Genomic DNA, 26,107 nt, shown 5'->3' on the forward strand with positions numbered 1-26,107 from the left:
ATAAAATAAAATAAGTGCAGTTCCATGCAGCTTACATCGGTGTACATTTCAACGGCACATTTTGATACTCGTAATTAATTTGAATTTGCAGGAAATTAGCACAGAGAGAAGAATGATTTTATGTTAATGTATTTCATATTTTATTTTTATTTCCTTTTCAAAACGGGGTTATTTGCATTTTAAAAGAAATTCTTTGAGCATTCATTTTTAACTGGAACTTACTTTGCTAAGCTTTCTGTGGTTTAATTTAGTTAATATAATAAAATTTCATATAATTTTAGACTTATTTGCCCCATCCACTTAACATAGAATCATCTATCAATACTTTTATCATTTCCATGTCTACATGAAATCTAATACTTAAAATTAATAAATATTCACTCATTTTCAATACATTGAACCATCCATCTCATCTTTACGAACATGCAATATAAAATATATGCAATATAAAGTGCACAATGAGCTTTGATCTAAAGAAAAATGAACTTGTTGTATAATGTACATGCTTGTGGTGCGTTTACAGTTTACTCTCTAAATTGGGAAATTAAAATTTAAAATCAGAATTACTGATAATTTTCTTTACAAAATAAAAATAGAAATAAGAATAATTTGAGTAGGAGCTCACAGCAAAATGAGATTAGAGAATGAGAGTTTGATTCTCAAGGGGGTTGAGAATCAAATTTTCATTCTCAAAACTATTCATTTTACTGTCATTTAATTTTCATAATTTTTAAATTACGATAAATAAAGTTTTGTCACTTTGTATTTAGAGCCTACAAAATTTATAAAAATACCTAAGAGTTTTATAATATTTACAAAAATCCTTCATTATTTACAATAATAATAATAATAATAATAATATTATTATTACTAATAATAATAATATTATTATTATTATTAAAACTTAATAATTTTATTAATTTTTATTTTTATTTTTATTTTTATCATCGTTGTTATTAATTTCACTATTATTATCATCATCATCATCATCATCATCATCATCATTAAAATTTAAAAAAAAAAGAAAGACACGTAACTTATTAAACATTCAACTTAAAAAAGTATATATATATATATATATATATTCACTTCTTAGTCACCATTTAAAAGAAATTAGGAGGGAAAATCAAAACTCAGTGCGAAGAAGAAACCCTCGTCCTACTCAGTTACCTAGAAAAATTCATTCAAATTCGCTATCATTCTTTCAATAATGTCACTGGGAAGAATTCCCGGTGACCAATCGAATTCCTTTATTTAATTTATTGTTATTATTATTTTTTTACCCAACGCAATGAACGATTCAGATTCATTCTTCAATAAAACAAACAACAATAAAAGAAGTGGAGAGAATTATTTACCCTCTTCAATTTCTTCACCACGCGGAAAATCCATAATTGTTTCAAAAACAGCAGTCGTTCGCCTCCAGATTCTTCATCTCCCTCTGGTTTCAACCGCCACCGGTTCACCTGTCGACTCGCTCACGCTCGAACCGGACCGGCCTTACAGCATTGGTCGAGCCAGCATCAACTGTGACTTCACTTTTGATAACCGTTTGGTCAGCAGGCAACACTGCCAGATTTTATTTGATAGTAGTGAAAGGAAAATTTATGTACTTGATGGAACATTTTTGTTACCTGCTTTTAGTTCTGTTGTTAATGAATTTAGAAAGAAGAGGGATAAATCATTGGAAGATGAGGAGGAGGATGAGGGTTTTTCTAGGGTTATGGTTTCGTTAAATGGGGTTTTTGTGAATGGGATTCGGCTTAAAAGTGGAATTGTTAGAGAGCTGAATGCTGGTGATGAGGTTTTGTTCGTTTGTAGAGATGAAAGTTTGTGTAGGTTACAGACTCGAATTGGGTTTTTGATTTTAGGGATTATTTTTAAGGAGGAGGTTGTATTAAAGAGACCACGGTTAGTTGGGACAATGGCCTCTTTGGGACACTCCCAAGGGTCTGTGTCAAGTGCGACAAGGAGCAAAAGGGTTTTTGCTTTAAGGGAAAATGATGTTAGCAACCCAGATTCTGTTTTCCCAAAGTTGAAACGTTGTGATATTTTTGGGAGAGCAAGTTTTCTCTTGAGTCAGTGTAGAAATATATTGAATAGTAACGACCCTGTGTCCTGCATTCGGCAGATTGCTAATTCAGATATGGGAATCATGAGTACTTATGGATGTTTTAGTACTAAGTTTCCTGGCAGATCTTCTATTGATGGAGAGTTGAAAGTGAAAAAGATTGAAAGAATTTCTCAGCAGGAACGAAAACCTTGTGATGAAAGCATCTATGTTGGGCAGCCAGGCTCAATTACATTTGAAGATGAAAGAGTAGTGGATCTAGAAGCTGAGGGTGACCCAGTAGATCCTTGTGTGCATAATGACCATTTACATCACAAAGATAGTGTTGGAATCTCTAACAAGAATGCTACTCCTGGTGTTAAATCCAAGTTGTTGAATTCTGTGGACCGGCAGAATGCTACTCACTTTGGTAGTATGGATAAGAGCAAAAGTTTGGGCAGTTCTTGTTCACCTCCTGGAAAGAAGTTTTACTTGAACCGTCTTGAATTTATGGACCTCACTTCACTTAATTATGATGTTATTTCCCTACCAGAACTTCTTTATCCTGTAGAAAGCATTTCACGCATGTTTATTGCGACATTTACTAGTGATATTTTATGGTAAAGTTGCTTTATCTTTCCATTACTCCTTTTGCTTTCATGATGTCCTTTGTCTACTGCTAAATAATGAATATGACGATAGAGCAGGTGATCTGCCTAGTATCTTTAGCAAATTATTTAATGATTTCCAAATCTATATATACTGTAAATGTGTTTGAGTCTATCATGTCTGGACTAACGAGGGAAAAACCTGGCGGCTTATTCTTTTGCTTCTTCCCTGTGTTTCTATACTATTGTTGAAATCTTTTCTTTATTTATGTCTGGATATTTGAATTTTATATTCTTAACTAGTGTAATTACACCTTTAATGCTAAGTTTAATCCTATTTTCCATAAAAATGAGAAAGCTGTCTTGCTAGGTTTATGTCCTACTGTGAGATTCCTTCTCATCTGCCAGTGACAATAGCTTGTCACAATACTGAAAGATGTTGGAGTACAAGCGCGGATAAAAGGACCTCTGTGCCATATCCAAATTTCCCAAACTTAGTTTTAGTGTGAGTAGCTCTTAAACATTATTATTATTATTATTATTATTATTACTACTACTACTACTACTACTACTATTATTTTATTATTATTATTTTAGTTTTATAATATGCTGAAGGTTGAAAATGGTTTACATTGTTGATATATGTCGTGTTTTGAAGTAGCTTTTTTTGGCAATAAACATTTTGTAACCTATTGATCGTAATAGGTTTCCACCATTTCCTGAGTCTGTGGCATTTGGTGAAAATTGCAAGAAACAAGGCATTGCTTGTCATCATCCTAAATTGTTTGTTTTGCAAAGAGAAGATAGTATCCGTGTTATTGTTACTTCTGCTAATTTAGGGGCGAAGCAGGTAATTACTTGGTTCAATGTCCTGCTGTATATGTTATATTATATTCCTATTATAACAATATTAACTTTGACATAGATGAAGTGTTTGGCCACAGTTAATAGGTTTGCATCTGCTTAAGATACAATAGAACTTGAATCTATATGCAAAAGCCTTGGAAGTTTGGTTTCTGCATGTTGGTGGTCTTCCTTTCAACTGACAAGATTTCTGCATCTGCATGGTTCTGAGCAAAGCAATAGAAGAAATGCTCGCCCAAATTCCCGAATTTACCTTTGTCTTTACATTTGGATGGGAACCTCTGGCATGATTGATGCTTTGGACTTCTGAAAGTACAGTCCTATGGGCTAGAGATTCCGTCCTAAATTTCTTTTTCTACAGTGCTCCTTTGATTTCTATTGCATATACTATATAAGGGACATATATCATCCAGTGAACTGTTCCCAATGTGCTGGAATTTTCAGATATACTGTGATCTGTTTTGAAGGAAAGCTTTTTTGAAGCAAACACATATATTCGTAAATGTTGCGATGTTCTTGCATCTCATTTCAATATGAACAATTCAAAAGCATATTACATATATTTTTTACTGTAGTGCTAATAATTTTTTTTTATCATTTGCTTCAGTGGAATGCTGCGACCAATACTGTTTGGTGGCAAGATTTTCCCCGCAGACGTGCACTTGATTATTTGTCTCTTTTTGTTCAAACCCCTGTTGAAGAAATTAATCAGGATTCAAGATCTGACTTTGCTGCTCAGCTTGCAAGCTTTATGGCATCTCTTGTGATTGATGTACCCAGTCAGGCACATTGGATTGTTGAGTTGACAAAGTACGACTTTGCCAGTGCAGCAGGACATTTAGTTGCCTCGGTACCTGGAATTCATTCCTACAGAAATCCCAATTTGTCGGAGTCCACATACTCCAAACCTGTGAGTTTTTGCCTTTACTACTTATGTGCTAATGTTCTTGATATTATGAAAGTTAACTGCTTAACATTCTACATAGACAACCTTTAACACAGACCCAAAACTGTCAATTTATTTGTTGTGTGATTGAAGGACTATCTCTAAAGCATTTGACCTTGGGTATCTGTGAAGTGTCTTTGATATAAGAGTACCTCATACTATGCGGTTAACTCAAATTTCAGGTTGATCATGGTGCAATATGGTCATCGGATGGGAAGTTTCTTGGTTCAGTTGAAACATCTGTGGTTGGTTTGAGCCACCTTTTTTGCACTGCAGCAGACTCAAATGGTACTCAGATTAAGAAGCTGGCTGCTTTTCTTGGGAAATCTTTTAGTGCACATGGGATGTTGAAGATTTTGTTGAGACGAAACACAAATGTGCCTGCAGATGCGAATGCTGTGAGCGTCCTTGTTCCCAATCCTGATGAGTTATCTGATGGAGGTAAAATTTGATTGCTTGAAACATACCTGTATGCATTTTAAGCTTTTTGTCACATCAGTTTATTGAATTTCTTTCTGTATATTCTTTGTATGTACAAATTATATGTCTTTGCTTTGATAGTATATAAGTTGGCTATTATTTAAGAAATATATTGGGCAAATCAGCTGTTCTACCACAATATCTGATTTAAATTACAGGACTGAGATGCGTCAAGATCATGTTAAAATTAGTAGAAGTTCAACTGAACACAAAGTTTGAAGATTATTTTAGACATCACACGTTCACTGAATCTGTGAATTACTGGTTCAGGTAGCTTTGTAGGTATCATGGTTGAATTGAATTCAATAATCAGTTTGTGGTTAAAGGTGAGGTTGCAATTTTGTTTTTATAGTTATATATCACTTATTAAAGGTTCAAACACTATTAGTCTTTGGGCTTAAATTCAATATATTAATAGAACTTGCTCCGCTGACTGACAGAGGCCATGAATCCTGAGAAACCTGCGAACTACTAACAATATTTAGCACAAAGCAATATGGGTTGTTTTTGTGTTCACTCAACTAGCAAATTGACTAGATTCACTCATGCCCTTGAGGGGGGATCACAATGTTACAATACTATTATCAGGCTCTTCCCTATTAGCATTTGGGATTCATAGTTATTCAACAAGCAACAATTTTACATCCCTATTGAACAAGGGTAACAATACAAATATATCTAAAGGTATTATGAATTCTTCCATGTTTGTAGAATTGCCTGTCTTTATAGTGAACCTAGTTCTACCTTAGGTCATAGAGAACTCCCCAAAAAAATATGGTCTGTCCTTGGGCCGCTTTTAATTGTTCTGTGTTGCTCCTGCCTCACTTGGGAGCTTCTCATCCTTTTTGTTAAATGTAAATTGCCCAAATTTTGTAAAGGGATTGGCTTATTTTTTAGTATAAACTTTTGTATCCCCATCTTTCCTCTCAATATCTGCATGTGATTCGAGTTCTGATTTTCATACTGTTATCTGCATAAATAATTATATTTGCTTCATTCCTTGCTCTAGATTGCGTTCAACTTGGCTTTATTCCCAGAGATATTGCTAAGTGGGTTTCTCCACTGTGGGATATTGGATTCATTAGATTCTCTGGATTCATTTCTCGTGATGAAGTCCTTGCAGCTGCTTTAGAAGGAATCAGCAAAAAAGTAGAACTGATACTACATGTTTCACAGGTATGGTATTTTTGTCATTCGTCCTGTTTGCTTTTCAGGATATGCAGCTTATAACTTATGGACAAATGACAGCATGTGCATATTTTGGAATGGGCATATCTGAAGGTTGCAGTGTTGATTCATTTGTGCAGGGGCCCAAGTTTTCAGATATATCCAAGATGATGCAAATTGAACATGTTGTTGCATTAAGCTCTCTCATTGCCTCAATTCAGAGGTGTAGAGGACTCTGGAGACTGCAAGAGGTAATGGCATTAGCTTCGTAAATTGCAACTTTCTGCAGTTCTGCTGCAAAATATTTAGACATAATCTATTTGGCTTGATACAATCTGGTAAATACTGTTCTTCCCTTCTAGAAGGTTGGTTTGGAGGTTTTCTCCAGCTTCAATCTGGATTTAGTTGATCAAAGTAGATTTTGCATTGCTGATAAATGTCATCACTGTTTCATTATTGCTAAGAAATTGTGATCTTGCATAGTTGTATTCTTGTAAGAATGTCGTCTTATTCTGAACATGATGTTCTTGATTTGAGAACTTTGGCTGCAAGCATGTTTTAGAGGTTTCCAGTGCCTGTTAGGCTTTGATAGAAACATAACTCATAACTTTAGTTATTTTAATATTTAAACCATCACTAAACTATTTCTTATTTTTATTATTTTTATTTTCATCCAACCAATAAATTTAGGCCAATCAGTTTGTAGAAGATAAGTTTCTACAAGAGTTTATAGCTCTATCATCGCTCATAGGCATATATGACATGATCAATCCATAATCAGCCAATATTCTTTTAACACCCTCTCTCATGTATGGTCTTAGCAGAAGAATTTTGTTATGTGGAATCACAGATAGCAACCCAAATCCTTAAACTAGTAGGTGAAATAGTCCTTGGAATATATATGGGCATAATTAAACCTGAACCTTTCTTCATGGGAGTCTTTTACACTTAATGTGCTTCCTCACGAGGTTTTGTTGAAACCATCTTACTGAAGCATAAAAAACCAATTCAAAGATTGTAGAAAATGAAACCATGCGACGTGAATTAATATAACTCTAGTTTCTGGAACTGTTGGCATATTTAATAAAGCAGCATAGCATTTTGGTTCACTTAAGCAGTAAAGAAGTGATTCTAAATGGTCTATTCTATTATTTATTTGTATGTAACCCTTGTCTTATCTAGTTATTGCTTTTGTTTTTACCAGGTGTTAGGTCAATACAGATGGCCTGAATTACAAGAATCTGATTTTTCTTATGGTGGGCAGTTTGTGCTCTCTCTTATCTATTTACAAAAGGCTTGATAAACATTTCTTAATGACACTTTTTTTTTTTTTTAATAATAAGGTTCATCGTCAATTGGGTCAATCAATGCACAATTTTTAGCTGCATTTGCAGCAGCTTCAGGGAAGAAATCATTGAGATTCTATGACTCTGAAGAGTCTGATCCTGAGGTAAAATGTACACTTGAGAATTGATGGATGCATGAAAGTTGAGATAATTTTTCTTATTTGCGGATTCGGTATTTCTTTTCTGTCTCAAAAAGTGGGGCTGCTGGAGTGCTAGTCAAGAACTGAGAAGTCCATCTATTAGAATTATTTTCCCAACTATTGAAAGGGTGAGGAATGCTTGCGATGGAATCTTGCCCTCAAAGCGCGTTCTTTGCTTCTCAGAGGTATGTTGGCCTTTGATCAGCTTAAAGTAATATTCTGGTTATGGGTTCCAAGAGTAATTGAAAAAGAAAGATTTCAGGGTAAATTGGTTTTGATTAAGTTGGTAGTATGAAACTGGTGCTGTTTTTCACTATAGGAAAGGAAAGAATTGCTGATACAGTTGGTTGCACTTTCTGTCGTATGTCGAGTACTGTATTTTAAACTTAATAGGCTACGTGGTCTCTAAATTTTATTGAAATATTAAAACACTTTCCTATAATTTAGTGCTTCAATGATCATTCATGTCCTGTTGAACTTTTTGATGAAGTAGAAGTAGAACTGACAGTCTATTTGTAATATCACATGGACAATATGATCACGGTGCATATAATTTCTTTCATTTTTAAGTGAAAGAAATAGATTGCTGATATGATTGCACAACATGGCTGTTTTCTACAGCAAGTGTCAGAGTCACTTGGTATATGGTTAAAAACAGATAAGGTACATGCATTCAGGAGAAAGAAATATCATGGATTCTTTCTGGGCAAATTGTCATATAATATTATGAAAACAGTGGCTTGTACAGGTTTTTGGTTGCTTGCATTTATGTTTGACGAAAATCTCAATTTCTCTTTTCAACTTCACATCAAAAGTAAGGAATTATATCAGCAATATTTTTCAACTTTGAACAAATGTCCACAGCTTAAAGCAACAATGTTTCTTTTGGTGATCATCTATTTCATCAGGTACATATGTAGTATGTTCTAATTGTTTACCTTGTACATCTTTTGCACAGAAAACATGGCAGAGGTTAAGAAACGTTGACATTCTTCATGATGCAATTCCTCATCCCCATGATAGGGTAGGGCATCCAATGCATGTCAAGGTAAGAATTTGGCACTTTTTCAGATGATTGTAATTTTCTTGAATGAATAATGGTTTCTAGTCTGTTAGTTTTTTATTAGTTATGGGACATTGTTTGTGATGTCCTTCTGTGGGATTTATGTATTTATTTTGTTTCTCAAGCTGTTGTTTCCCACCTGGAGTCCCGAGATACTGTTGTCCATATGACCAACACTGTTGGAGTTCGATATGCATGAAAATTTAAAGAATGTTTTAAACAGGTGGCGTGGAGACGCTTCCAGTCTAGGACAGATACATCTTTAGGTTGGGTTTATTGTGGATCACATAATTTCAGTGCTGCTGCCTGGGGAAGACCCATTCAAACTCCATCCTCCATAAAACCAAATGGATCCGAGAAAACTAAATCTTCGTCGAGTCAGAGGCTTCACATCTGTAATTATGAGCTTGGAATTGTATTCGTTTTTCCCCCAATGGAGAAACAGAGTAGTACGGGAAACAATACAAGTAACTTGGATGATATCGTTTTGCCATTTGTTGTACCTGCTCCTAAATACAGGCCTAAAGACAGGCCTGCAACAGCTCAAGCTATGAGGGAGGCTTTAACTGAACTTTATGAGCAACAGAGATCAATTATTGTTGAACCTGCGGAAGAAATGATGGAGATCCCAGATGAAGAGGAGGAACTAGAAGCAACTGATTATGTTGGAGAAGAGAAGGAAGAGGAAAAGGCTTACGCTGATAAGCTCTGGAGCGAGGTTGACTCATCACAGAGTTCATGAACAACATTGTAGATGTACCAAGTCTTATGTATTTGTTTTACATCCAGGACGTTTGTGTTACATTGATGTAGAATTACCAGGGTTTGCCAACCCCAGATTGTTTTATATCGTGTACATAAATTATAAAAATTCTTGTAGTGGTGCACAAATTTTTACTATATGACCAAAAATTCAAAAAATAAAACATGTTATATTTATAGCACGTGCCTAGCATGTCATGTTCAAATTCATCCCTGCTGTGTGCATAAGCCACTGATTTAGCTGATTGAAGAGCAGAATTATTATATATTATTGCCTATAATGCAGAGGGAATGCGACGGCTGGGGCCATCAACCGAGGGATTTTACGATCAACTCCTGAAGTCCTGCAATTTCTTGGCCTCACTCAGACAGATACACTCCTCCCTCACAACTTCAGGGCTCATCAACCAAGCCCTTCATTTGGGCGCCAAGATCATTATCAAATACACCACATATGGAGAACCAAACACTGCTCGGTCACTTTTCAATAGCATTCATAACGACAAGTCTTACTCTTTTCTTTGGAACACTATGATTCGTGCCTATGCTAATAACGGTCACTGTGTTGAAACGCTGGAGTTGTATTCTACCATGCGTAGAAGTGGCATTTCTTCGAACAGCTATACTTTTCCGTTTGTACTCAAAGCATGTGCATCAAATTCTCTGATTCTTGAAGGGAAAGTTGTTCATGGAGATATTTTAAGAACTGGATTCCTTTCGGATTCGTATGTGCAGGCTGCTCTTGTTGACATGTATGCCAAATGTGGCCAAACTGATGATGGCTGCAAAGTTTTCGATGAAATGTCTGTGAGGGATTTGGTTTCATGGACTGTGATGATTACAGCCTATGAACAGGCTGAGAAACCTGAAGAGGCACTTATATTGTTCCAAAAGACGCAGCAAGAGGGTCTTTTGTCCGATTCTGTTACTATAGTGAGTGTTGCCTCAGCTGTTGGTCAGTTAGGAGATGTCTTGAAGGCGCAAGCAGTTCATGGCTATGCCATCTGCAATGCATTTCTTGAGGATTTATGTATCCAGAACTCGATTGTTGCTATGTATGCTAGATGTGGGAATGTTGAAAAAGCACGTTTGGTTTTTGATATGATGGAGAAAAGAGATCTTATCTCATGGAATTCGATGCTTACCGGGTACATTCAAAATGGCCAAGCAAGTGAAGCTTTGTTACTTTTTGATGAAATGCAAAATTCTGATTGTAAACCTAATCCTGTGACGGCATTGATTTTGGTGTCTGCCTGTACATACTTGGGTTCTCGTCAACTTGGAAGGAAATTCCACGGTTATATTATAAATAGCAATATGAAAATTGATGCAACTCTTAGGAATGCCGTGATGGATATGTATGCCAAGTGTGGAGATCTAGATACAGCTGAGAATATGTTTAATGACATCCATCCGAGTGAACGAAATGTGAGCTCGTGGAATGTCCTGATTGCAGGGTATGGCATGCATGGCCACGGGAGAAAAGCATTGGAATTCTTTTCACAGATGCTAGAGGAAGGGGTTAAGCCAGATCACATCACTTTCACTTCCATTCTTTCAGCTTGTAGTCATGCAGGCCTAATTGATGAGGGTAGAAAGTGTTTTGCGGATATGACAAAGTTATCTGTGAAACCAGAGGTGAAACACTATGCTTGCATGGTTGATATGCTTGGCCGAGCCGGGTGTCTCTATGAAGCTTTTGACATGATCAAACAGATGCCATTACCGCCCAATGATAGTGTATGGGGCGCATTGCTTTTAGCTTGTAGAATCCATGGTAATACTGAAATAGGTGAAATTGCAGCCAATTATCTCTTCCAGCTCGAGCCTGAACATACTGGATATTTTGTGCTAATGTCAAATATATACGCTGCATCAAACAAATGGCGAGAAGTTGGGAAGCTGAGAGAAGATATGAAAAATAAGGGGTTGAAGAAACCTGCTGCTTTCAGCGTCATTGAATATGGTAAAGACATTCAAGGCTTCCACACAGCTGACCGAGTAAATCCATACTGGAAAGAAGTTTACAAGAAAGTAGAGAGCATGGCAGTTGAGATAAAGATGGCAGGATACATGCCGGACCTATCATGCGCTCTACATGATGTGGAAGACGAAGACAGGGAACACATGCTGAATTACCACAGTGAGAAACTGGCTGTGGCTTTTGGAATTATGAATCTTACCCCCGAAGCAGTAATTCAAGTAACAAAAAATCTTCGTGTTTGCAATGATTGCCACTCAGCCTTCAGGTTTATCTCATATATTTATCGAAGGAAGATCATTGTTAGAGATGCAAATCGGTTCCATCATTTTGAAGGTGGCACTTGCTCATGCAACGATTATTGGTAAGCCATCCCAGCTAAGCCCCTACATACCCAGAACCTCAAAGCCAAACATTGTAAGAATTCAACCTAATCATTTTAGCCCAATTGTGGCACGCCCATAGAGAAACGATGTGAAATGAAACAACAAAGTATAAAAGTACCGGATGTTTTCATTGTAACGACTAACCAAAAAAGTTAATTTAGTTTTGTTCTATTTCGGGGCTAGAGCTACCTAACGTTTATCGAACCTTCAGTTGCCTTCTACAGTTGCACTTCCGTGCGGGGCTAACTAAGCCTCCATGATTGCCTTAATTTCCATGTGAAGTTAAATTTGACTGCAGACTCTTGCGCAGCCAAAATTAGTAATTACAACGTGGCTTAATTTGTAAATTGTCATCCTTCAGCTTCAGGTTTGACTCTTCCTGCACTCCATGCCTTTCCTTTGATTCCTTCCTCCCTCTTTCTCTTTCATTTCCACAAGCAAAAGAAAAGTTTCGTTTCCTTTTTTCTTTCTCTTCTAATAATAAAACTCGAAAGTTGAAACCAAAATCATTTAATTTTCCCTTTTCATTTTGAAGTCTTGTCAAAAAATATGGAAGTGTCAACTTGTTCACCTCTCTCAGTTAATTCACGGTGCCTATTCGCCAACCAACCACCGCCGCCACGTCATCGTCTTCCGCCGCTGCAATATGTAAATCCCATGTCTTCATTTTTCAATATTTCAATGATCTCACACAAAGTCCAGTTTTTTCACTCCAATTATACTAGTAATAACAATAATTGCAATCCCATATGCGCGAGAAAAAGAAGAAAGATCATTCCAATTTCTTCAGTTTTCGAGCGATTCACTGAGCGAGCTGTGAAAGCCGTGATTTTTTCTCAAAGAGAAGCAAAATCGTTGGGGAAAGACATGGTTTTTACTCAGCATTTGTTGCTGGGTCTGATAGCTGAAGATCGGCATCCAAATGGGTTTCTTGAATCGGGGATCACCATTGATAAGGCCAGAGAAGCCGTGGTCTCCATTTGGCATAGTACTAATAATCAAGACACTGATGATGCTGCTGCTCAAGGAAAGCCGTTTTCGTCAGCTGCGAAAATGCCGTTTTCTATTAGCACGAAACGTGTTTTTGAGGCTGCTGTGGAGTATTCGAGAAGCAGGGGCTATAATTTTATTGCCCCAGAACACATTGCTCTCGGTTTGTTTACTGTTGATGATGGCAGTGCAGGTCGGGTTCTCAAGAGGTACTTTTTGAAACTGTTATTGATTCATGCATGCAGATTAGATTGCAAGAGCTTTTATGTTGAAATTTGTGGACTCTAATAATGCCATTAATTCATGCTAAAGGAGGTTGACTTTTGGATAGAGATATCTGAAGAAGATTGTTAATTGAATTTTGGGTTGTTTGTATTCCTAAATTCTTTCTTTATGCTAGCCGGTGAATGAGATGCTGCATTTTTACTACTTCATGGAATTCAGGGTTGCAGACACTTCTTGGGGTAATTTATTATTGATCGAGCCTGTCTTGTTTTGGTTTTAGGTTAGGGGTGGATGTAAATCACTTGGCAGCTGTTGCGGTTTCAAGGCTTCAAGGGGAGCTTGCCAAGGAAGGAAGAGAGCCATCTTTGGCCAAAGGGGTGCGTGAAAATTCCATTTCTGGAAAAACTGCTGCTTTAAAATCACCTGGGAGAACAAGAGGTATAAATGCTGATCTTGCTGATTCTTTCTCTAGTTTCTTAATTATGAGAAAGGCGAGGGATGTTTTGTGATAATTGGATTTCTTTATTAGCGAGTGCATTGGAACAGTTCTGTGTGGACCTCACAGCTCGTGCTAGTGAAGAACTAATTGATCCTGTTATTGGCCGAGAGACTGAAATTCAGAGAATCATTCAAATTCTTTGCCGCAGAACCAAAAATAACCCTATTCTTCTTGGTGAAAGTGGGGTTGGCAAAACTGCAATTGCCGAAGGACTAGCAATTCGTATTGTACAGGCAGAAGTTCCCGTTTTTCTCTTGGTGAGGATCTTAATGGGTGATTGTATTGGACTCTTGTCATGGTCAAAATGTTTATATGCCTTGTAAGAATACTATATATCTTACAAATTTGATCAGTTTCATTATTCTGTCCACAGTCAAAACGTATAATGTCCTTGGATATGGGATTATTAATGGCTGGTGCAAAGGAAAGGGGTGAATTAGAGGCTCGTGTTACTACCTTAATAAGTGAGATACAGAAATCAGGTGATTGCATTTTTTCAAATAAATTTGAGCCATCTCTTATCATCCAGAATGAGCTCCTTTTTTCTGTTCACTCTTGATATACTTGTATTGCAGGTGATGTCATTCTTTTCATTGATGAAGTTCACACACTTATTGGTTCGGGCACAGTGGGACGAGGAAACAAGGGTACTGGTCTTGACATTTCCAATCTATTGAAGCCATCACTTGGGAGGGGTGAACTTCAGGTGATTGTTTATCTTTAATTGTGTTTTTCTCTTCTATTTATAAGTGACACTCTAATATCTAATCTATGTGCATGTATGCATGTGAATTACAAAATTCATATATACCTGTATTGGCCCTAACATTTAGCCATTATTGGGAATATCAGAGATAAAAAGAGTAGGACCAAAGATTATAGTTGAATGCAATTAAAGATATGATTATCTAGTATTGGATAGTCGGAGCTGACTGAGAAACAAAGAGTATACGCTTGCAATCTGGAATCCTTGGGTCAAGTTCTTGATTTGAGTCCGCAGGAATGATCTCCATCAAGCAAATCTTTTACCTAATGCTTCTCAATACAAAATAAAAGAAAGTACTGATTCAAACCTCAGAAATCAAATTACTTGACTTCTTGGGGATTGGAACGCAAAAGCCCTTGGATTTTGTTATAAAAAGTTGCAGTTGCTGATGCATGTTCTTTTTCTGCACTTTAAAGTTGTTGTGAGGTTTGAAAGTGACACCCTTTAATCGGACTTCTTATTTTCAATAAGATTTTTGAATTCTATTGCGAGGTCTACTTGAATCTATTTTATCAGAGTGATATGTACATTTCTTAGTAACTCAACTGTTCTCATTTACCCTTTTTTTTGTTCATTTCCCAAATCTTTACATTGTACTTGGCCCATTAACATCCCATTGCTTGCAGTGTATTGCATCCACAACTCAAGATGAACACAGGACCCAATTTGAGAAGGACAAAGCATTAGCCCGGAGATTCCAGCCTGTATTGATTAGTGAACCAAGCCAGGTTATTGTTGATATGTATATTTATTTTTATTTGTGAAGTCTCTCCGTTTACTTTTATTTCTTTATGTTTTGCCTTATTCTTATTGACATTATGTGACAATAATTTCAGGAGGATGCAGTTAGGATACTCTTGGGTCTGCGTGAGAAATATGAGGCCCATCACAACTGCAAATTCACGCTAGAAGCAATAAATGCTGCTGTGCACCTGTCAGCAAGGTATATTTCTGACAGGTATCTTCCTGATAAAGCCATTGATCTCGTTGATGAGGCTGGAAGTAGAGCTCATATTGAGTTATTTAAGAGGAAAAAAGAACAGCAAACTTGTATACTTTCGAAGCCACCAGATGACTATTGGCAAGAAATTAGAACTGTTCAGGCCATGCATGAAGTGGTAATGACATTGCCTCTTAGTTATATTTGAATTTCTGATCTACTGATAACGCCAGTTTCATTTTTTTACTGTAAGCAGGTCCAGGGAAGTAGGCTGAAATATGATGATGTTGTTGCCAGCATGGGTGATACTAGTGAAATTGTTGTAGAATCCTCTTTGCCTTCTGCTTCAGATGATGATGAGTATGAATTTTATCCTAAAACTGTGTATGAACTTACAATCCTCAGAATTTGGTTTCATTTCTTATGGTATTTCCTTCTGTGGTTATTGTCAGACCTGCAGTCGTGGGACCTGATGATATTGCAGCAGTTGCTTCACTTTGGTCTGGGATCCCAGTTCAGCAGATCACTGCCGATGAAAGAATGCTGCTAGTGGGTCTCGAAGAGCAGCTTAAAAAGCGAGTTATTGGTCAAGATGAGGCTGTTGCCGCCATTTCTCGAGCTGTTAAGAGATCCCGGGTTGGCCTGAAGGATCCTAACAGGCCAACAGCTGCAATGCTCTTTTGTGGCCCAACGGGTGTTGGAAAAACTGAGTTGGCAAAATCTTTGGCAGCATGCTATTTTGGGTCGGTAAGGATTCATTACCTATTTTTTCCCTCCCCATTCAATTCAGTAAAAGTAGCTCTTTCACGTCAAATATGTTGAATTTGAATTGTTAAACTAGATGGCCTGTCTTATTTTTTTGTTCGCAATTGAAGCAACATTCATTGGGAAAGTCCATGCTTGGTGAGGATCGTGGAAATATTTTGGAAATAGAACGAAACATCTTTTCCATATATATTTATATGTAGTTAGATAATAGTAAGGTATGAACTGCATGGGGCAATTTAGTTGTTTGAGATAATTTGAAAAATCTTGTAGAACATTAAGTATTACAAAAATATTTTTGAGATAAATAACAGGTAATTGTTACTCTACAAATGAGAAATTGAAATATTGGGGCCTTCAAAGGTGATGTCATGATTATGTTTAATGTCATTTCCTAGGTGCGACGTAAATTAATAGTCATTTGCATCCGTGTATAAGCCTGTGGTTCGCATAGAATTCTTTTATTCCACTGAATTGGTAATATTCTGTGGTTTCTCTCTTGGTGTTATATTGCAGGAGTCATCCATGCTAAGATTGGACATGAGTGAATATATGGAGCGGCATACAGTGAGCAAATTGATTGGATCACCCCCAGGTTATGTTGGGTATGAAGAGGGAGGTCTTCTTACGGAAGCTATTAGAAGACGGCCATTTACGTTGTTGTTGCTAGATGAAATAGAGAAAGCACATCCAGATATATTTAACATCCTCCTCCAAGTGTTTGAAGATGGCCACCTAACTGATTCTCATGTTAGTGGATGGTGTTCACACTTGTATCAGAAATTGTAGAAAAATATCTTAAAACAAATTTTTTCCTAGTGAATTATTTTGTTCCTTGATTATTATCAACTGTCAAGTCTCTAACCCTGTATTGGGTTAACAGGGTCGGAGAGTATCTTTCAAGAATGCATTGATAGTCATGACTTCAAATGTGGGATCTACGACAATTGCAAAGGGCAGACATGGCTCTATTGGGTTCTTGCTTGAAGATAATGAGTCAACTTCATATGCTGGAATGAAGACACTCGTAGTTGAGGAGCTTAAGGCATATTTTCGTCCAGAGTTACTTAATAGGATAGATGAAGTGGTCGTCTTTCGGTCCCTTGAAAAGGCTCAGGTTTGTCAACTTCCATTGATTTGAGCATAATCATGAGTGCATAAGTTGTTACCCTCACCCATTAAATTTTGTTATCTGCATTTAAATGATTATTTTAAGGCTACTGAGTATCCAAAGTTTCAATTAACAACCTGAATTGGAAAAACTTGATATATTTGAGTGAACCTACCCCTTCAAAATGGGAAGTGACAAATGCAGTTTGTTTTCAGATACTTGAGATTTTGAGTTTGATGCTGCAAGAGGTGAAGGCGAGGCTTATATCTCTAGGAATTGGACTGGAGGTGTCCGATTCAATTAAAGATTTCATATGCCAGCAAGGTTATGACCAGGCTTATGGCGCCAGGCCTCTTCGGAGAGCAGTTACTTCAATAATCGAAGATCTATTAAGCGAAGCAGTTCTCGCCGGAGATTACAAGCCTGGTGACACAGCCATTATTGACTTGGATGCCTCCGGGAAACCGTATGTTAGGAACCGATCTGATAATAGTGCTAAATTGTCAGATACAACATCCATCTTCTAATCTTATTCTGTGTACGACTGACTATACTGCTTAACTTGATAATGTGGTTAAATTTGTTTGTAGTATAGATGATTGATTAATTCCAAGTTGTATATACAAGCAAAGCTTGTAAATTATTCTTTGAACTCTTTGAACCATTGCTTCAGGCAAATACATCCGAGTATATACTCCTCTCCTTTTAATTTTTAAACAGTTAAATCGATATTGATAGGACCCACCTGATTTTAGGTTATTGGTTCCTAAGTAAGCAGGGAATTGTTAAATAACAAAATAATTGAGAACTATACCTACAGTGTGAACGTCATCAGATGGTCCGGATTAAAAAAAGAACTATAAAATTAGTAAAATCTTTTAGATATAAAGTTAACAATAAAATTTGACCATTTTGATAGAACTCAGATTATAGAGCACAGCATCGACCATAGTCATGGCACAAATAATAAACAATTATGTAAAAGTTCCAATTAAATTATTCTTTTCTTTTACGAATGATTAGCATTTAAAAGAAAAAAAAATGTATAATATGTGTCAAAATATTATTGGTCAGGTTCACATGTAACACGGCGCGCGGTACACATTAGTTTTGCGGCACTAAAGATTTTCTCATGAGCTAAATATTATTACACGTGTATCCGCCAAAAGTTTAAAGTGTAAATAAATAATAAGACAAAAAAAGCTTGAAAAAAAAAAACATTAAAAAACGGAAATTCCCTATATATACTATATAGAGGAAGGAAACGGTAAAAGATCAAAGCGCTGCGCAGACACTCGTGTTCTTTTTTGCCTGGAAAATTGCAGGGGGTATATCCATGGCTCAGCTGAATGAGTCTGAGTTGATGAAATCCGTCAACGAACTCAGTGGCCTCGCCTCTAAAATTCTCGAATTCAATAAAAGATACGAAGAATTGCAAAAGCATGTCGATTTTATTGGGGAAGCTTTGGACACCATGGACACCAAATTCAATAATGGAAACGCGGAATCATTAGAATTAACGGCGCCGTCAGTTGTTCCTGAGACGACAACGCGCCACAACCAGACTCCTCGGATTCTAACGGAAGAAGTTACGGCGTCGAAAGCACCAACGGAAACCGTAGAGAACGACAGTAAAAAGTCCTCGCAGCGGCGGTCGGAGCTCCATTCTCTCTGCGAGACGATGTACAGCCGCGGATTAAGGAAGTACGTGGTCTCGAACTTATCGGAGATCCAGAGCGTCCGTCGAGACGAAGCGATTTCGGCGCTCAAATCCGCGCCGAAGCCGGCGAAGCTGGTGCTAGATTGCGTCGGGAGGTTCTTCCTCCAAGGAATCCGAGCGTACACGAAGAATTCTCCTATGATCACGTCGCGGCAAGCTTCGGTTCTGATGTTGGAGCTTTTCCTTATCGTGATCGGAGAGAGCGAAAAGGAGATTGAGATTGAGAAGCCGGTGAAACAAGAGGCCGAGAATAATGCGATTGCATGGAAAAAGAGGCTGATTAGTGAAGGCGGTGTGTGTAAAGCTTGTGAGATTGACGCCAGAGGCTTGCTTCTGTTTATTGCTTGTTTTGGGATTCCTAAAGGTTTTAAGAATGATGATATCAGGGATTTGATTAGGTTTAGCAATGTGAAGGAGATTGGGCATTTGCTTAAAGGATCCCGTGTTCTTGTCCAGAAGATTCCAGGTCTTTTCTCCTTATTATCTCACTTAGGTTGCTTCTTGTTGTTGTTGCTGCCTTTGCATTGTGGTGAATTTATATCATTGTTATTGCTACATATTGAGTGTATGTGTTACTTATCATTGTTGTTGTTATTTATTGAGTTTATGATTATTAGTAGAATGAACACGTACATTCTTCTTGGAAGAGAGCATAATTTTAATGTGGAAGTCAGTTTTTTGATAATTGTATAAATTAAACTAGTCCTTTTTTTTCGCAAAATTCTGTTGCTGACGTAGGCAATATAGGTTTCTTATCAATTAATAGGTTATGTTGCAGCACTGAATACCTTATACAGAAGATAAAACATTACAGAATCATAGTTGGGAACGAGACATTTGCTTCTCCGATTATGGAAGGCCTGTAGTAATTAAAGTGGCTGTTATCAGGTTCACGACGAATTCAATTGCAAGGATATTTCATTTTTCTTTTTACTCAGATTGTTGAACCAATAAAGGTTGCTCTATGATTCTCTCTTCTAAAGTTTTCTGTTAGAAGGGTTAGCTCATTTTAGTCAATTCTAATAATTGAAGATCACATTTTAAGTCTTCTTCAGGATGGAGAATTTTTAATTGAAGGCACAGAAAATAGCATTGCTTTACTTGGAAGAAGATTGAGGGAAATTTAAGCTCTTATACAATGATTGTCGTAGGGCATGAATATTATTCAAGGCGACAAATAGTTTTAGAAGTATATGAAGAGAGACCAGAAGCCACAGTGGATTTTTGTTATATTCCCACATTATCGCATCTCTATAGCAAAGGCCGTTTTTCTTCTGGTTATGAGTACTTCTATTCTTGTCCTTTGGCTATCGTGCTTTATTTATTCACACTCTTAGAAACCAACTATTTCACAAGTCTGCCTTCATGGTAATTGTGGGCCATCTAGTTGAGGTGGTAAAATCTCCTGCGTTGGAAACAGGAGGTCTGGGTTTTGAACTCTGCTTACATGGATGGGGAGGAGATAGGGTTGCATAATATATATATCTATATATCTATATATTTATATATATATATATATATATCGAGAGAGAGAGAGAGAGTCTTTCTCTAGTGAGGACATCTTCACTTTGTTAAAGTGAGGATGTCACTAAAATACAAAAAACACAGATTTTAATGGATTGGAAACAGTGTTTTTTGTCTGTAAGTGGCATCCTCATTTTAACATAATGAGGATGTGTGTGTGTGTGTGTGTGTACATGTATACTGATATGTATATGTATATGTATATGTATATGTATATGCATATGTATATGTCCATGTATACGGATATGGATATGTATATGTATATGCAAATCCTGTCAATCGTCCCTACTCGGCAATGGGTTTTCTTCATTTAAAATCATGCAAGATTGATTTTAGGTTGGCTGCATTGGGGGTACAGTATTTTTTTAATTCTTTTTTTTTTTTTGGGTGTATGTGTGTGTGTTTGTTTTCTTAATAGGAAATGCGTTGCTAGATTCCACTTGTGATTTTGTCTGTTTTCGGTCAACATTTATTTATCTGGTCAAGATTCATTTATCCACCTGTAAATTCTCAACCTTCTTAATTGGGATGGCCAATGTTTCCTTAATGGGGGAACAGGAATTCTGCGACTGTCTTTCAGTTTTATTAGTGTGTGTTTTTATATATATAGTCAGAAAGCTTCGATTATCAATTCTATCGATAAACAAAAGTACACAGATTTTCAATATTCACTTTCAGATTGTTTCAAAGGTGAGGATTTAATTAGCCCAACTTATTTACTAATAGAAAAAAGCCGCCCAATCAACTTTTTAGAAAAAAACCTCAGGCAGTAATCAATTAAATTTAGCTGCATTAAATGCTTCTCTGTTATATTTCACAAACATTTAAAGGAAGATCAGGTGTTGATGTGTTTCTTTTTAACTGCTGCAGCTGTTGTTCTTGCTCGACTAATCAAGTTCAGATACTACAAAATTCGTTTTTATTTTATGATTCTTCTCTCCTATATTATTGATAATTGAATATGAACAATCATGGGTGTTTTGTATGTAGCCTCACTACCTTAACATTGTTGAGTTTTTATGTCTGCCATTCCATTAGGACCACTAGTCTGGGATCTAAAGATTTATATCGTAAGAATTGTAAAATAGTCTTCAAAAGAACTCTCACACTAATCACATTTTGGTTTCCAAATTGATGAAACAAAGTTCTGGCCTTTACCTCACCACTTTGGGAATTTATTACCAGCATTGGGACCATGAAGTACTAACAACCTGGGTTTTGGGACAAAACATGGCAATTCATTCATCTTTTTTTTTTTTGTTTGGAAAAAATAACCAGTTGATCTTGTTGCCTTTCTTTCACGTGACAGTGTGTAATGGCATGGTGATTGGTTTTTTAGTTTAAAGGATGCATTTGATTATCATGGATGGTTATGCATCACTCTAATTTACATTGTTATTTTCATCTTTTGCATTCAATCTATTACATATGGTTTTGCGTTCAAGAATCTCATTTTTGTTCATTAACTAAAATTCGAAAACTTTTTTTCTTGATAGAGAATAAGTATATATGGTAACAAAAGAAAGTAAAAGAGCTAGTGCATAAGCAATTAATGCTCCTGCTTAATTGAATTCAATTGCAAGGATATTTCATTTTTCTTTTTACTCAGATTGTTGAACCAATAAAGGTTGCTCTATGATTCTCTCTTCTAAAGTTTTCTGTTAGAAGGGTTAACTCATTTTAGTCAATTCTAATTATTGAAGATCACATTTTTAGTCTTCTTCAGGATGGAGAATTTTTAATTGAAGGCACAGAAAATAGCATTGCTTTACTTGGAAGAAGATTGAGGGAAATTTAAGCTCTTATACAATGATTGTCGTAGGGCATGAATATTATTCAAGGCAACAAATAGTTTTAGAAGTATATGAAGAGAGACCAGAAGCCACAGTGGATTTTTGTTATATTCCCACATTATCGCATCTCTATAGCAAATGCCGTTTTTCTTCTGGTTATGAGTACTTCTATTCTTGTACTTTGGCTATCATGCTTTATTTATTCACACTCTTAGAAACCAACTATTTCACAAGTCTGCCTTCATGGTAATTGTGGGCCATCTAGTTGAGGTGGTAAAATCTCCTGTGTTGGAAACAGGAGGTCTGGGTTTGAACTCTGCTTACATGGATGGGGAGGAGATAGGGTTGCCGTTAGGCTACATAATATATATATATATATATGTATATATCTATATATTTATTTATATATATATCGAGAGAGAGAGAGAGAGAGAGAGTCCTTCTCTAGTGAGGACATCTTCACTTTGTTAAAGTGAGGATGTCACTAAAATACAAAAAACACAGATTTTAATGGATTGAAAACAGTGTTTTTTGTCTGTAAGTGGCATCCTCATTTTAACATAGTGAGGATGTGTGTGTGTGTGTGTTCATGTATACTGATATGTATATGCATATGTATATGTCCATGTATACGGATATGGATATGTATATGTAAATGCAAATCCTGTCAATCGTCCCTACTCTCCAATGGGTTTTCTTCATTTAAAATCATGCAAGATTGATTTTAGGTTGGCTGCATTGGGGGTACAGTATTTTTTTAATTCTTTTTTTTTTTTTGGGTGTATGTGTGTGTGTTTGTTTCTTAATAGGAAATGCGTTGCTAGATTCCACTTGTGATTTTGTCTGTTTTCGGTCAACATTTATTTATCTGGTCAAGATTCATTTATCTACCTGTAAATTCTCAACCTTCTTAATTGGGAGGGCCAATGTTTCCTTAATGGGGGAACAGGAATTCTGCGACTGTCTTTCAGTTTTATTAGTGTGTGTTTTTATATATATAGTCAGAAAGCTTCGATTATCAATTCTATCGATAAACAAATGTACACAGATTTTCAATACTCACCGTCAGATTGTTTCAAAGGCGAGGATTTAATTAGCCCAACTTATTTACTAATAGAAAAAAGCTGCCCAATCAACTTTTTAGGAAAAAACCTCAGGCAGCAATCGATTAAATTTAGCTGCATTAAATGCTTCTCTGTTATATTTCACAAACATTTAAAGGAAGATCAGGTGTTGATGTGTTTCTTTTTAACTGCTGCAGTTGTTGTTCTTGCTTGACTAATCAAGTTCAGATACTACAAAATTCGTTTTTATTTTATGATTCTTCTCTCCTATATTATTGATAATTGAATATTAACAATCATGGGTGTTTTGTATGTAGCCTCACTACCTTAACATTGTTGAGTTTTTATGTCTGCCATTCCATTAGGACCACTAGTTTGGGATCTAAAGATTTATATCGTAAGAATTGTAAAATAGTCTTCAAAAGAACTCACACTAATCACATTTTGGTTTCCAAATTGATGAAACAAAGTTCTGGCCTTTACCTCACCACTTTGGGAATCTATTACCAGCATTGGGACCATGAAGTACTAACAACCTGGGTTTTGGGACAAAACATGGCAATTTGTTCATCTTTACTTTTTTGTTTGGAAAAAACAACCAGTTGATCTTGTTGCCTTTCTTTCACGTGACAGTGTGTAATGGTATGGTGATTGGTTTTTTAGTTTAAAGGATGCAGTTGATTATCATGGATGGTTTATGCATCACTCTAATTTACGTTGTTATTTTCATTTTTTGCATTCAATCTATTACATATGGTTTTGCGTTCAAGAATCTCATTTTTGTTCATTAACTAAAATTCGAAAACTTCTTTTCTTGATAGAGAATAAGTATATATGGTAAAAAAAGAAAGTAAAAGAGCTAGTGCATAAGCAATTAATGCTCCTGCTTAATTGAATTGAATGCTGCCAGAGCTTTTGTCTCTTAAGTTGTTCAGATAGATATATCATAGTAGTAAATAAGTATATTTAGATCCTGGCCCTTGAAGCAATTGACGGTGAGTATTGAAAGTCCGCAAAATCTCTTTTATCCAAGAAACCGGATAAGAGAAGTTTTCTGTATATGTTTGTGTGTGTTTGTTTTCTATTTAAGTCGAACCTGCTGTCATTATTATACCTAAGTTCATTGGGCTTTTTCTCTATTTCGACTTCCTGTTAATTAGAGTGTAATTGTTGGCTTATATTAATTTTAGCTGGCATTTGTAACATGTTTGACTGTGCTTGTTGATACATGGCATCTTATTTATGAAGGCTGGTGGATGCTGCCTTTTGGCTTAGCTGTAGCAAACTATTCTTAGCTGCAGTTGTACTTTATCATATTCATCATCGTTTTTTCCTTTTAGTTTTCTGGCTATGGAAATGGATTGACTCGTTGATGATTTATCTAACCATGCTTTGTAATTCTTTTCTATGACAGAAATAGTAGAGAATATGAAAAAGCATGGAATGCATGTTGAAGCTGTAGATATTGTGTATACCTTTGGGATTGAGGATAAGTTCTCTCCTCATAAAATTTTGATTTCATTCTTACGTGAGTCTAAGGATGCATGGAAGAGGACAAAGCGGGATGCACCTGTTTTGTTGGTATTAGTCTATTTCTTAGTCTACTGTAATATTTTTATTTTTATCTATATTTTGATTAATGGTGGTTTCTTGTGATGCTCTTTCACAGAAGAAAGAAGCAAATGAAAAGCATTTAGCTGCTCTGCAATCTGTTATCAAGTGTTTGGAAGATAAAAAAATTGATCCGGCCAAGCTGCTTCCTGGATGGCAAATCAAGGATAAGATAATCAAGTTGGAGAAAGATATTGCTGATTGGAACAAACAAATAATGGAAAATAAGATAATGCCAAAGAGAAAAGTGGGTGAAATTGAGTCCTCCAATAAATGGAACGGTCAAGAAATGAAACGTTGTCGGTTTACAGCCAAGGGATCAACTCCGAATGCCTCTTGCCTGATGACATCTCCCCATGTCTTCCAAGTGCATGATCCAAGGGCTGCTAATTATGCAGATGAGAAGAGGTCATATGGTGGTTTGACACCAAATTTGTTTGATGGTGGTTTTGGTGGTTATATTAGCCATCCTGCTGTCTCAGCTGCATCGCACGTATACAATACCGGGGCTCTGCCTGATGCTCTTGGCCCGGCAGTTGGAGCTGGAAGCAGGGTGAATGCTGTTGGTGTTGAAGTTAGCATGTCCCCTGGAATTACTACCCGCCCTACTGGTTCATTTAATGGTGTTCATGGAGAGACAGCAGTTGACAAGTATGGCCAAATGATGCATGCCAATGGCTCCTCATATGGATGGCACAGAGCTGGAGATGCAGCTTACGATGACAGAGTAATTGGGCAAAGCTTTACTGGGCTACCTGCAACTATAGTGTTTGATGGCTTATATCGACCGTCACCATCTCTAGATCGTTTTGCAGGTCTGATAAATCATTCATCTATTGCTGGTGGTAATCCGAGTTCATCCTCCGACTTGTATAGTTTTGCTGATGCTGTAATTTAGGGTGAATTGTATATACCAGCAGTTGTAGTTCTTGTAGAGCATTCTCTTCAACTCTTTTTTGTGCTGCCCTCCCTCAAGTGTGTACTCAATACTCCCCAGAGGCCTAGTGGCAGTGGCGGCCATCAGAATCTTTTACTTTCATAGGTTGAATTTTCTAAGTTAGGAATTGGCAGAATCATTCTTGTTTTATTTATCTTTTTCTTCTGGTTTGCTAGAAGAAGAGGCTGCTTAGCATTGTAAAAAGTTATGTGCTGCTATAAAAAACTCTAGTTGTTATAGCAAATGTGATATCGTGAAAGCTTTTTTACCCTGGATCATGGGGAGCCGAACTTTTTGTGAACAGTTGTATAATTGTTTTGTGGATTTTTTAAGTCCGCGGCAGTATGGCTTTGCAACGGTAGAGCTTGC

The 26,107-nt window shown here is 36.5% G+C and overlaps 4 protein-coding genes across 5 annotated transcripts; all 4 read left to right on the top strand.

Annotated features, from left to right (window-relative positions):
- The first annotated feature begins 1,093 nt into the window (after positions 1-1,093).
- Positions 1,094-9,603, top strand: LOC102614570 (uncharacterized). 2 transcript variants are annotated; one of them, XM_006484986.3, is made up of 12 exons: positions 1,094-2,670; positions 3,029-3,163; positions 3,364-3,508; positions 4,130-4,432; positions 4,651-4,909; positions 5,958-6,124; positions 6,256-6,366; positions 7,320-7,371; positions 7,459-7,565; positions 7,658-7,786; positions 8,560-8,649; positions 8,790-8,936. In XM_006484986.3, the coding sequence occupies exons 1-12, from the start codon at positions 1,292-1,294 to the stop codon at positions 8,832-8,834; spliced, it is 2,922 nt and encodes a 973-aa protein (XP_006485049.1). In that variant the 5' UTR covers positions 1,094-1,291; the 3' UTR covers positions 8,835-8,936. The 2 variants fall into 2 exon arrangements, with proteins under 2 accessions (XP_006485049.1, XP_006485048.1); XM_006484985.4 differs by having other exon boundaries at positions 1,095-2,670; positions 8,888-9,603.
- Positions 9,604-9,705: 102 nt separating this feature from the next.
- On the top strand, positions 9,706-11,989 carry LOC102613985 (pentatricopeptide repeat-containing protein At4g33990-like). Its single transcript, XM_006484983.4, has one exon. It carries the CDS (start codon positions 9,718-9,720, stop codon positions 11,773-11,775), a length of 2,058 nt encoding a protein of 685 aa, XP_006485046.1. The 5' UTR covers positions 9,706-9,717; the 3' UTR covers positions 11,776-11,989.
- A 202-nt stretch (positions 11,990-12,191) lies between these two features.
- Positions 12,192-17,798, top strand: LOC102614277 (chaperone protein ClpD, chloroplastic). Its single transcript, XM_006484984.4, has 12 exons — positions 12,192-12,992; positions 13,289-13,446; positions 13,538-13,764; positions 13,881-13,989; positions 14,083-14,213; positions 14,900-15,001; positions 15,110-15,391; positions 15,470-15,573; positions 15,666-15,960; positions 16,495-16,728; positions 16,862-17,095; positions 17,305-17,798. Exons 1-12 carry the CDS (start codon positions 12,343-12,345, stop codon positions 17,614-17,616), a joined length of 2,838 nt encoding a protein of 945 aa, XP_006485047.1. The 5' UTR covers positions 12,192-12,342; the 3' UTR covers positions 17,617-17,798.
- A 549-nt stretch (positions 17,799-18,347) lies between these two features.
- Positions 18,348-26,064, top strand: LOC102613687 (protein FRIGIDA). The gene is made up of 3 exons (XM_006484982.4): positions 18,348-19,275; positions 24,605-24,771; positions 24,860-26,064. Exons 1-3 carry the CDS (start codon positions 18,426-18,428, stop codon positions 25,697-25,699), a joined length of 1,857 nt encoding a protein of 618 aa, XP_006485045.1. The 5' UTR covers positions 18,348-18,425; the 3' UTR covers positions 25,700-26,064.
- The last annotated feature ends 43 nt before the right edge of the window (positions 26,065-26,107 follow it).

The sequence above is a fragment of the Citrus sinensis genome, chromosome 4, assembly GCF_022201045.2.
Source record: "Citrus sinensis cultivar Valencia sweet orange chromosome 4, DVS_A1.0, whole genome shotgun sequence".
In the NCBI taxonomy this organism is placed as follows: domain Eukaryota; kingdom Viridiplantae; phylum Streptophyta; class Magnoliopsida; order Sapindales; family Rutaceae; genus Citrus; species Citrus sinensis.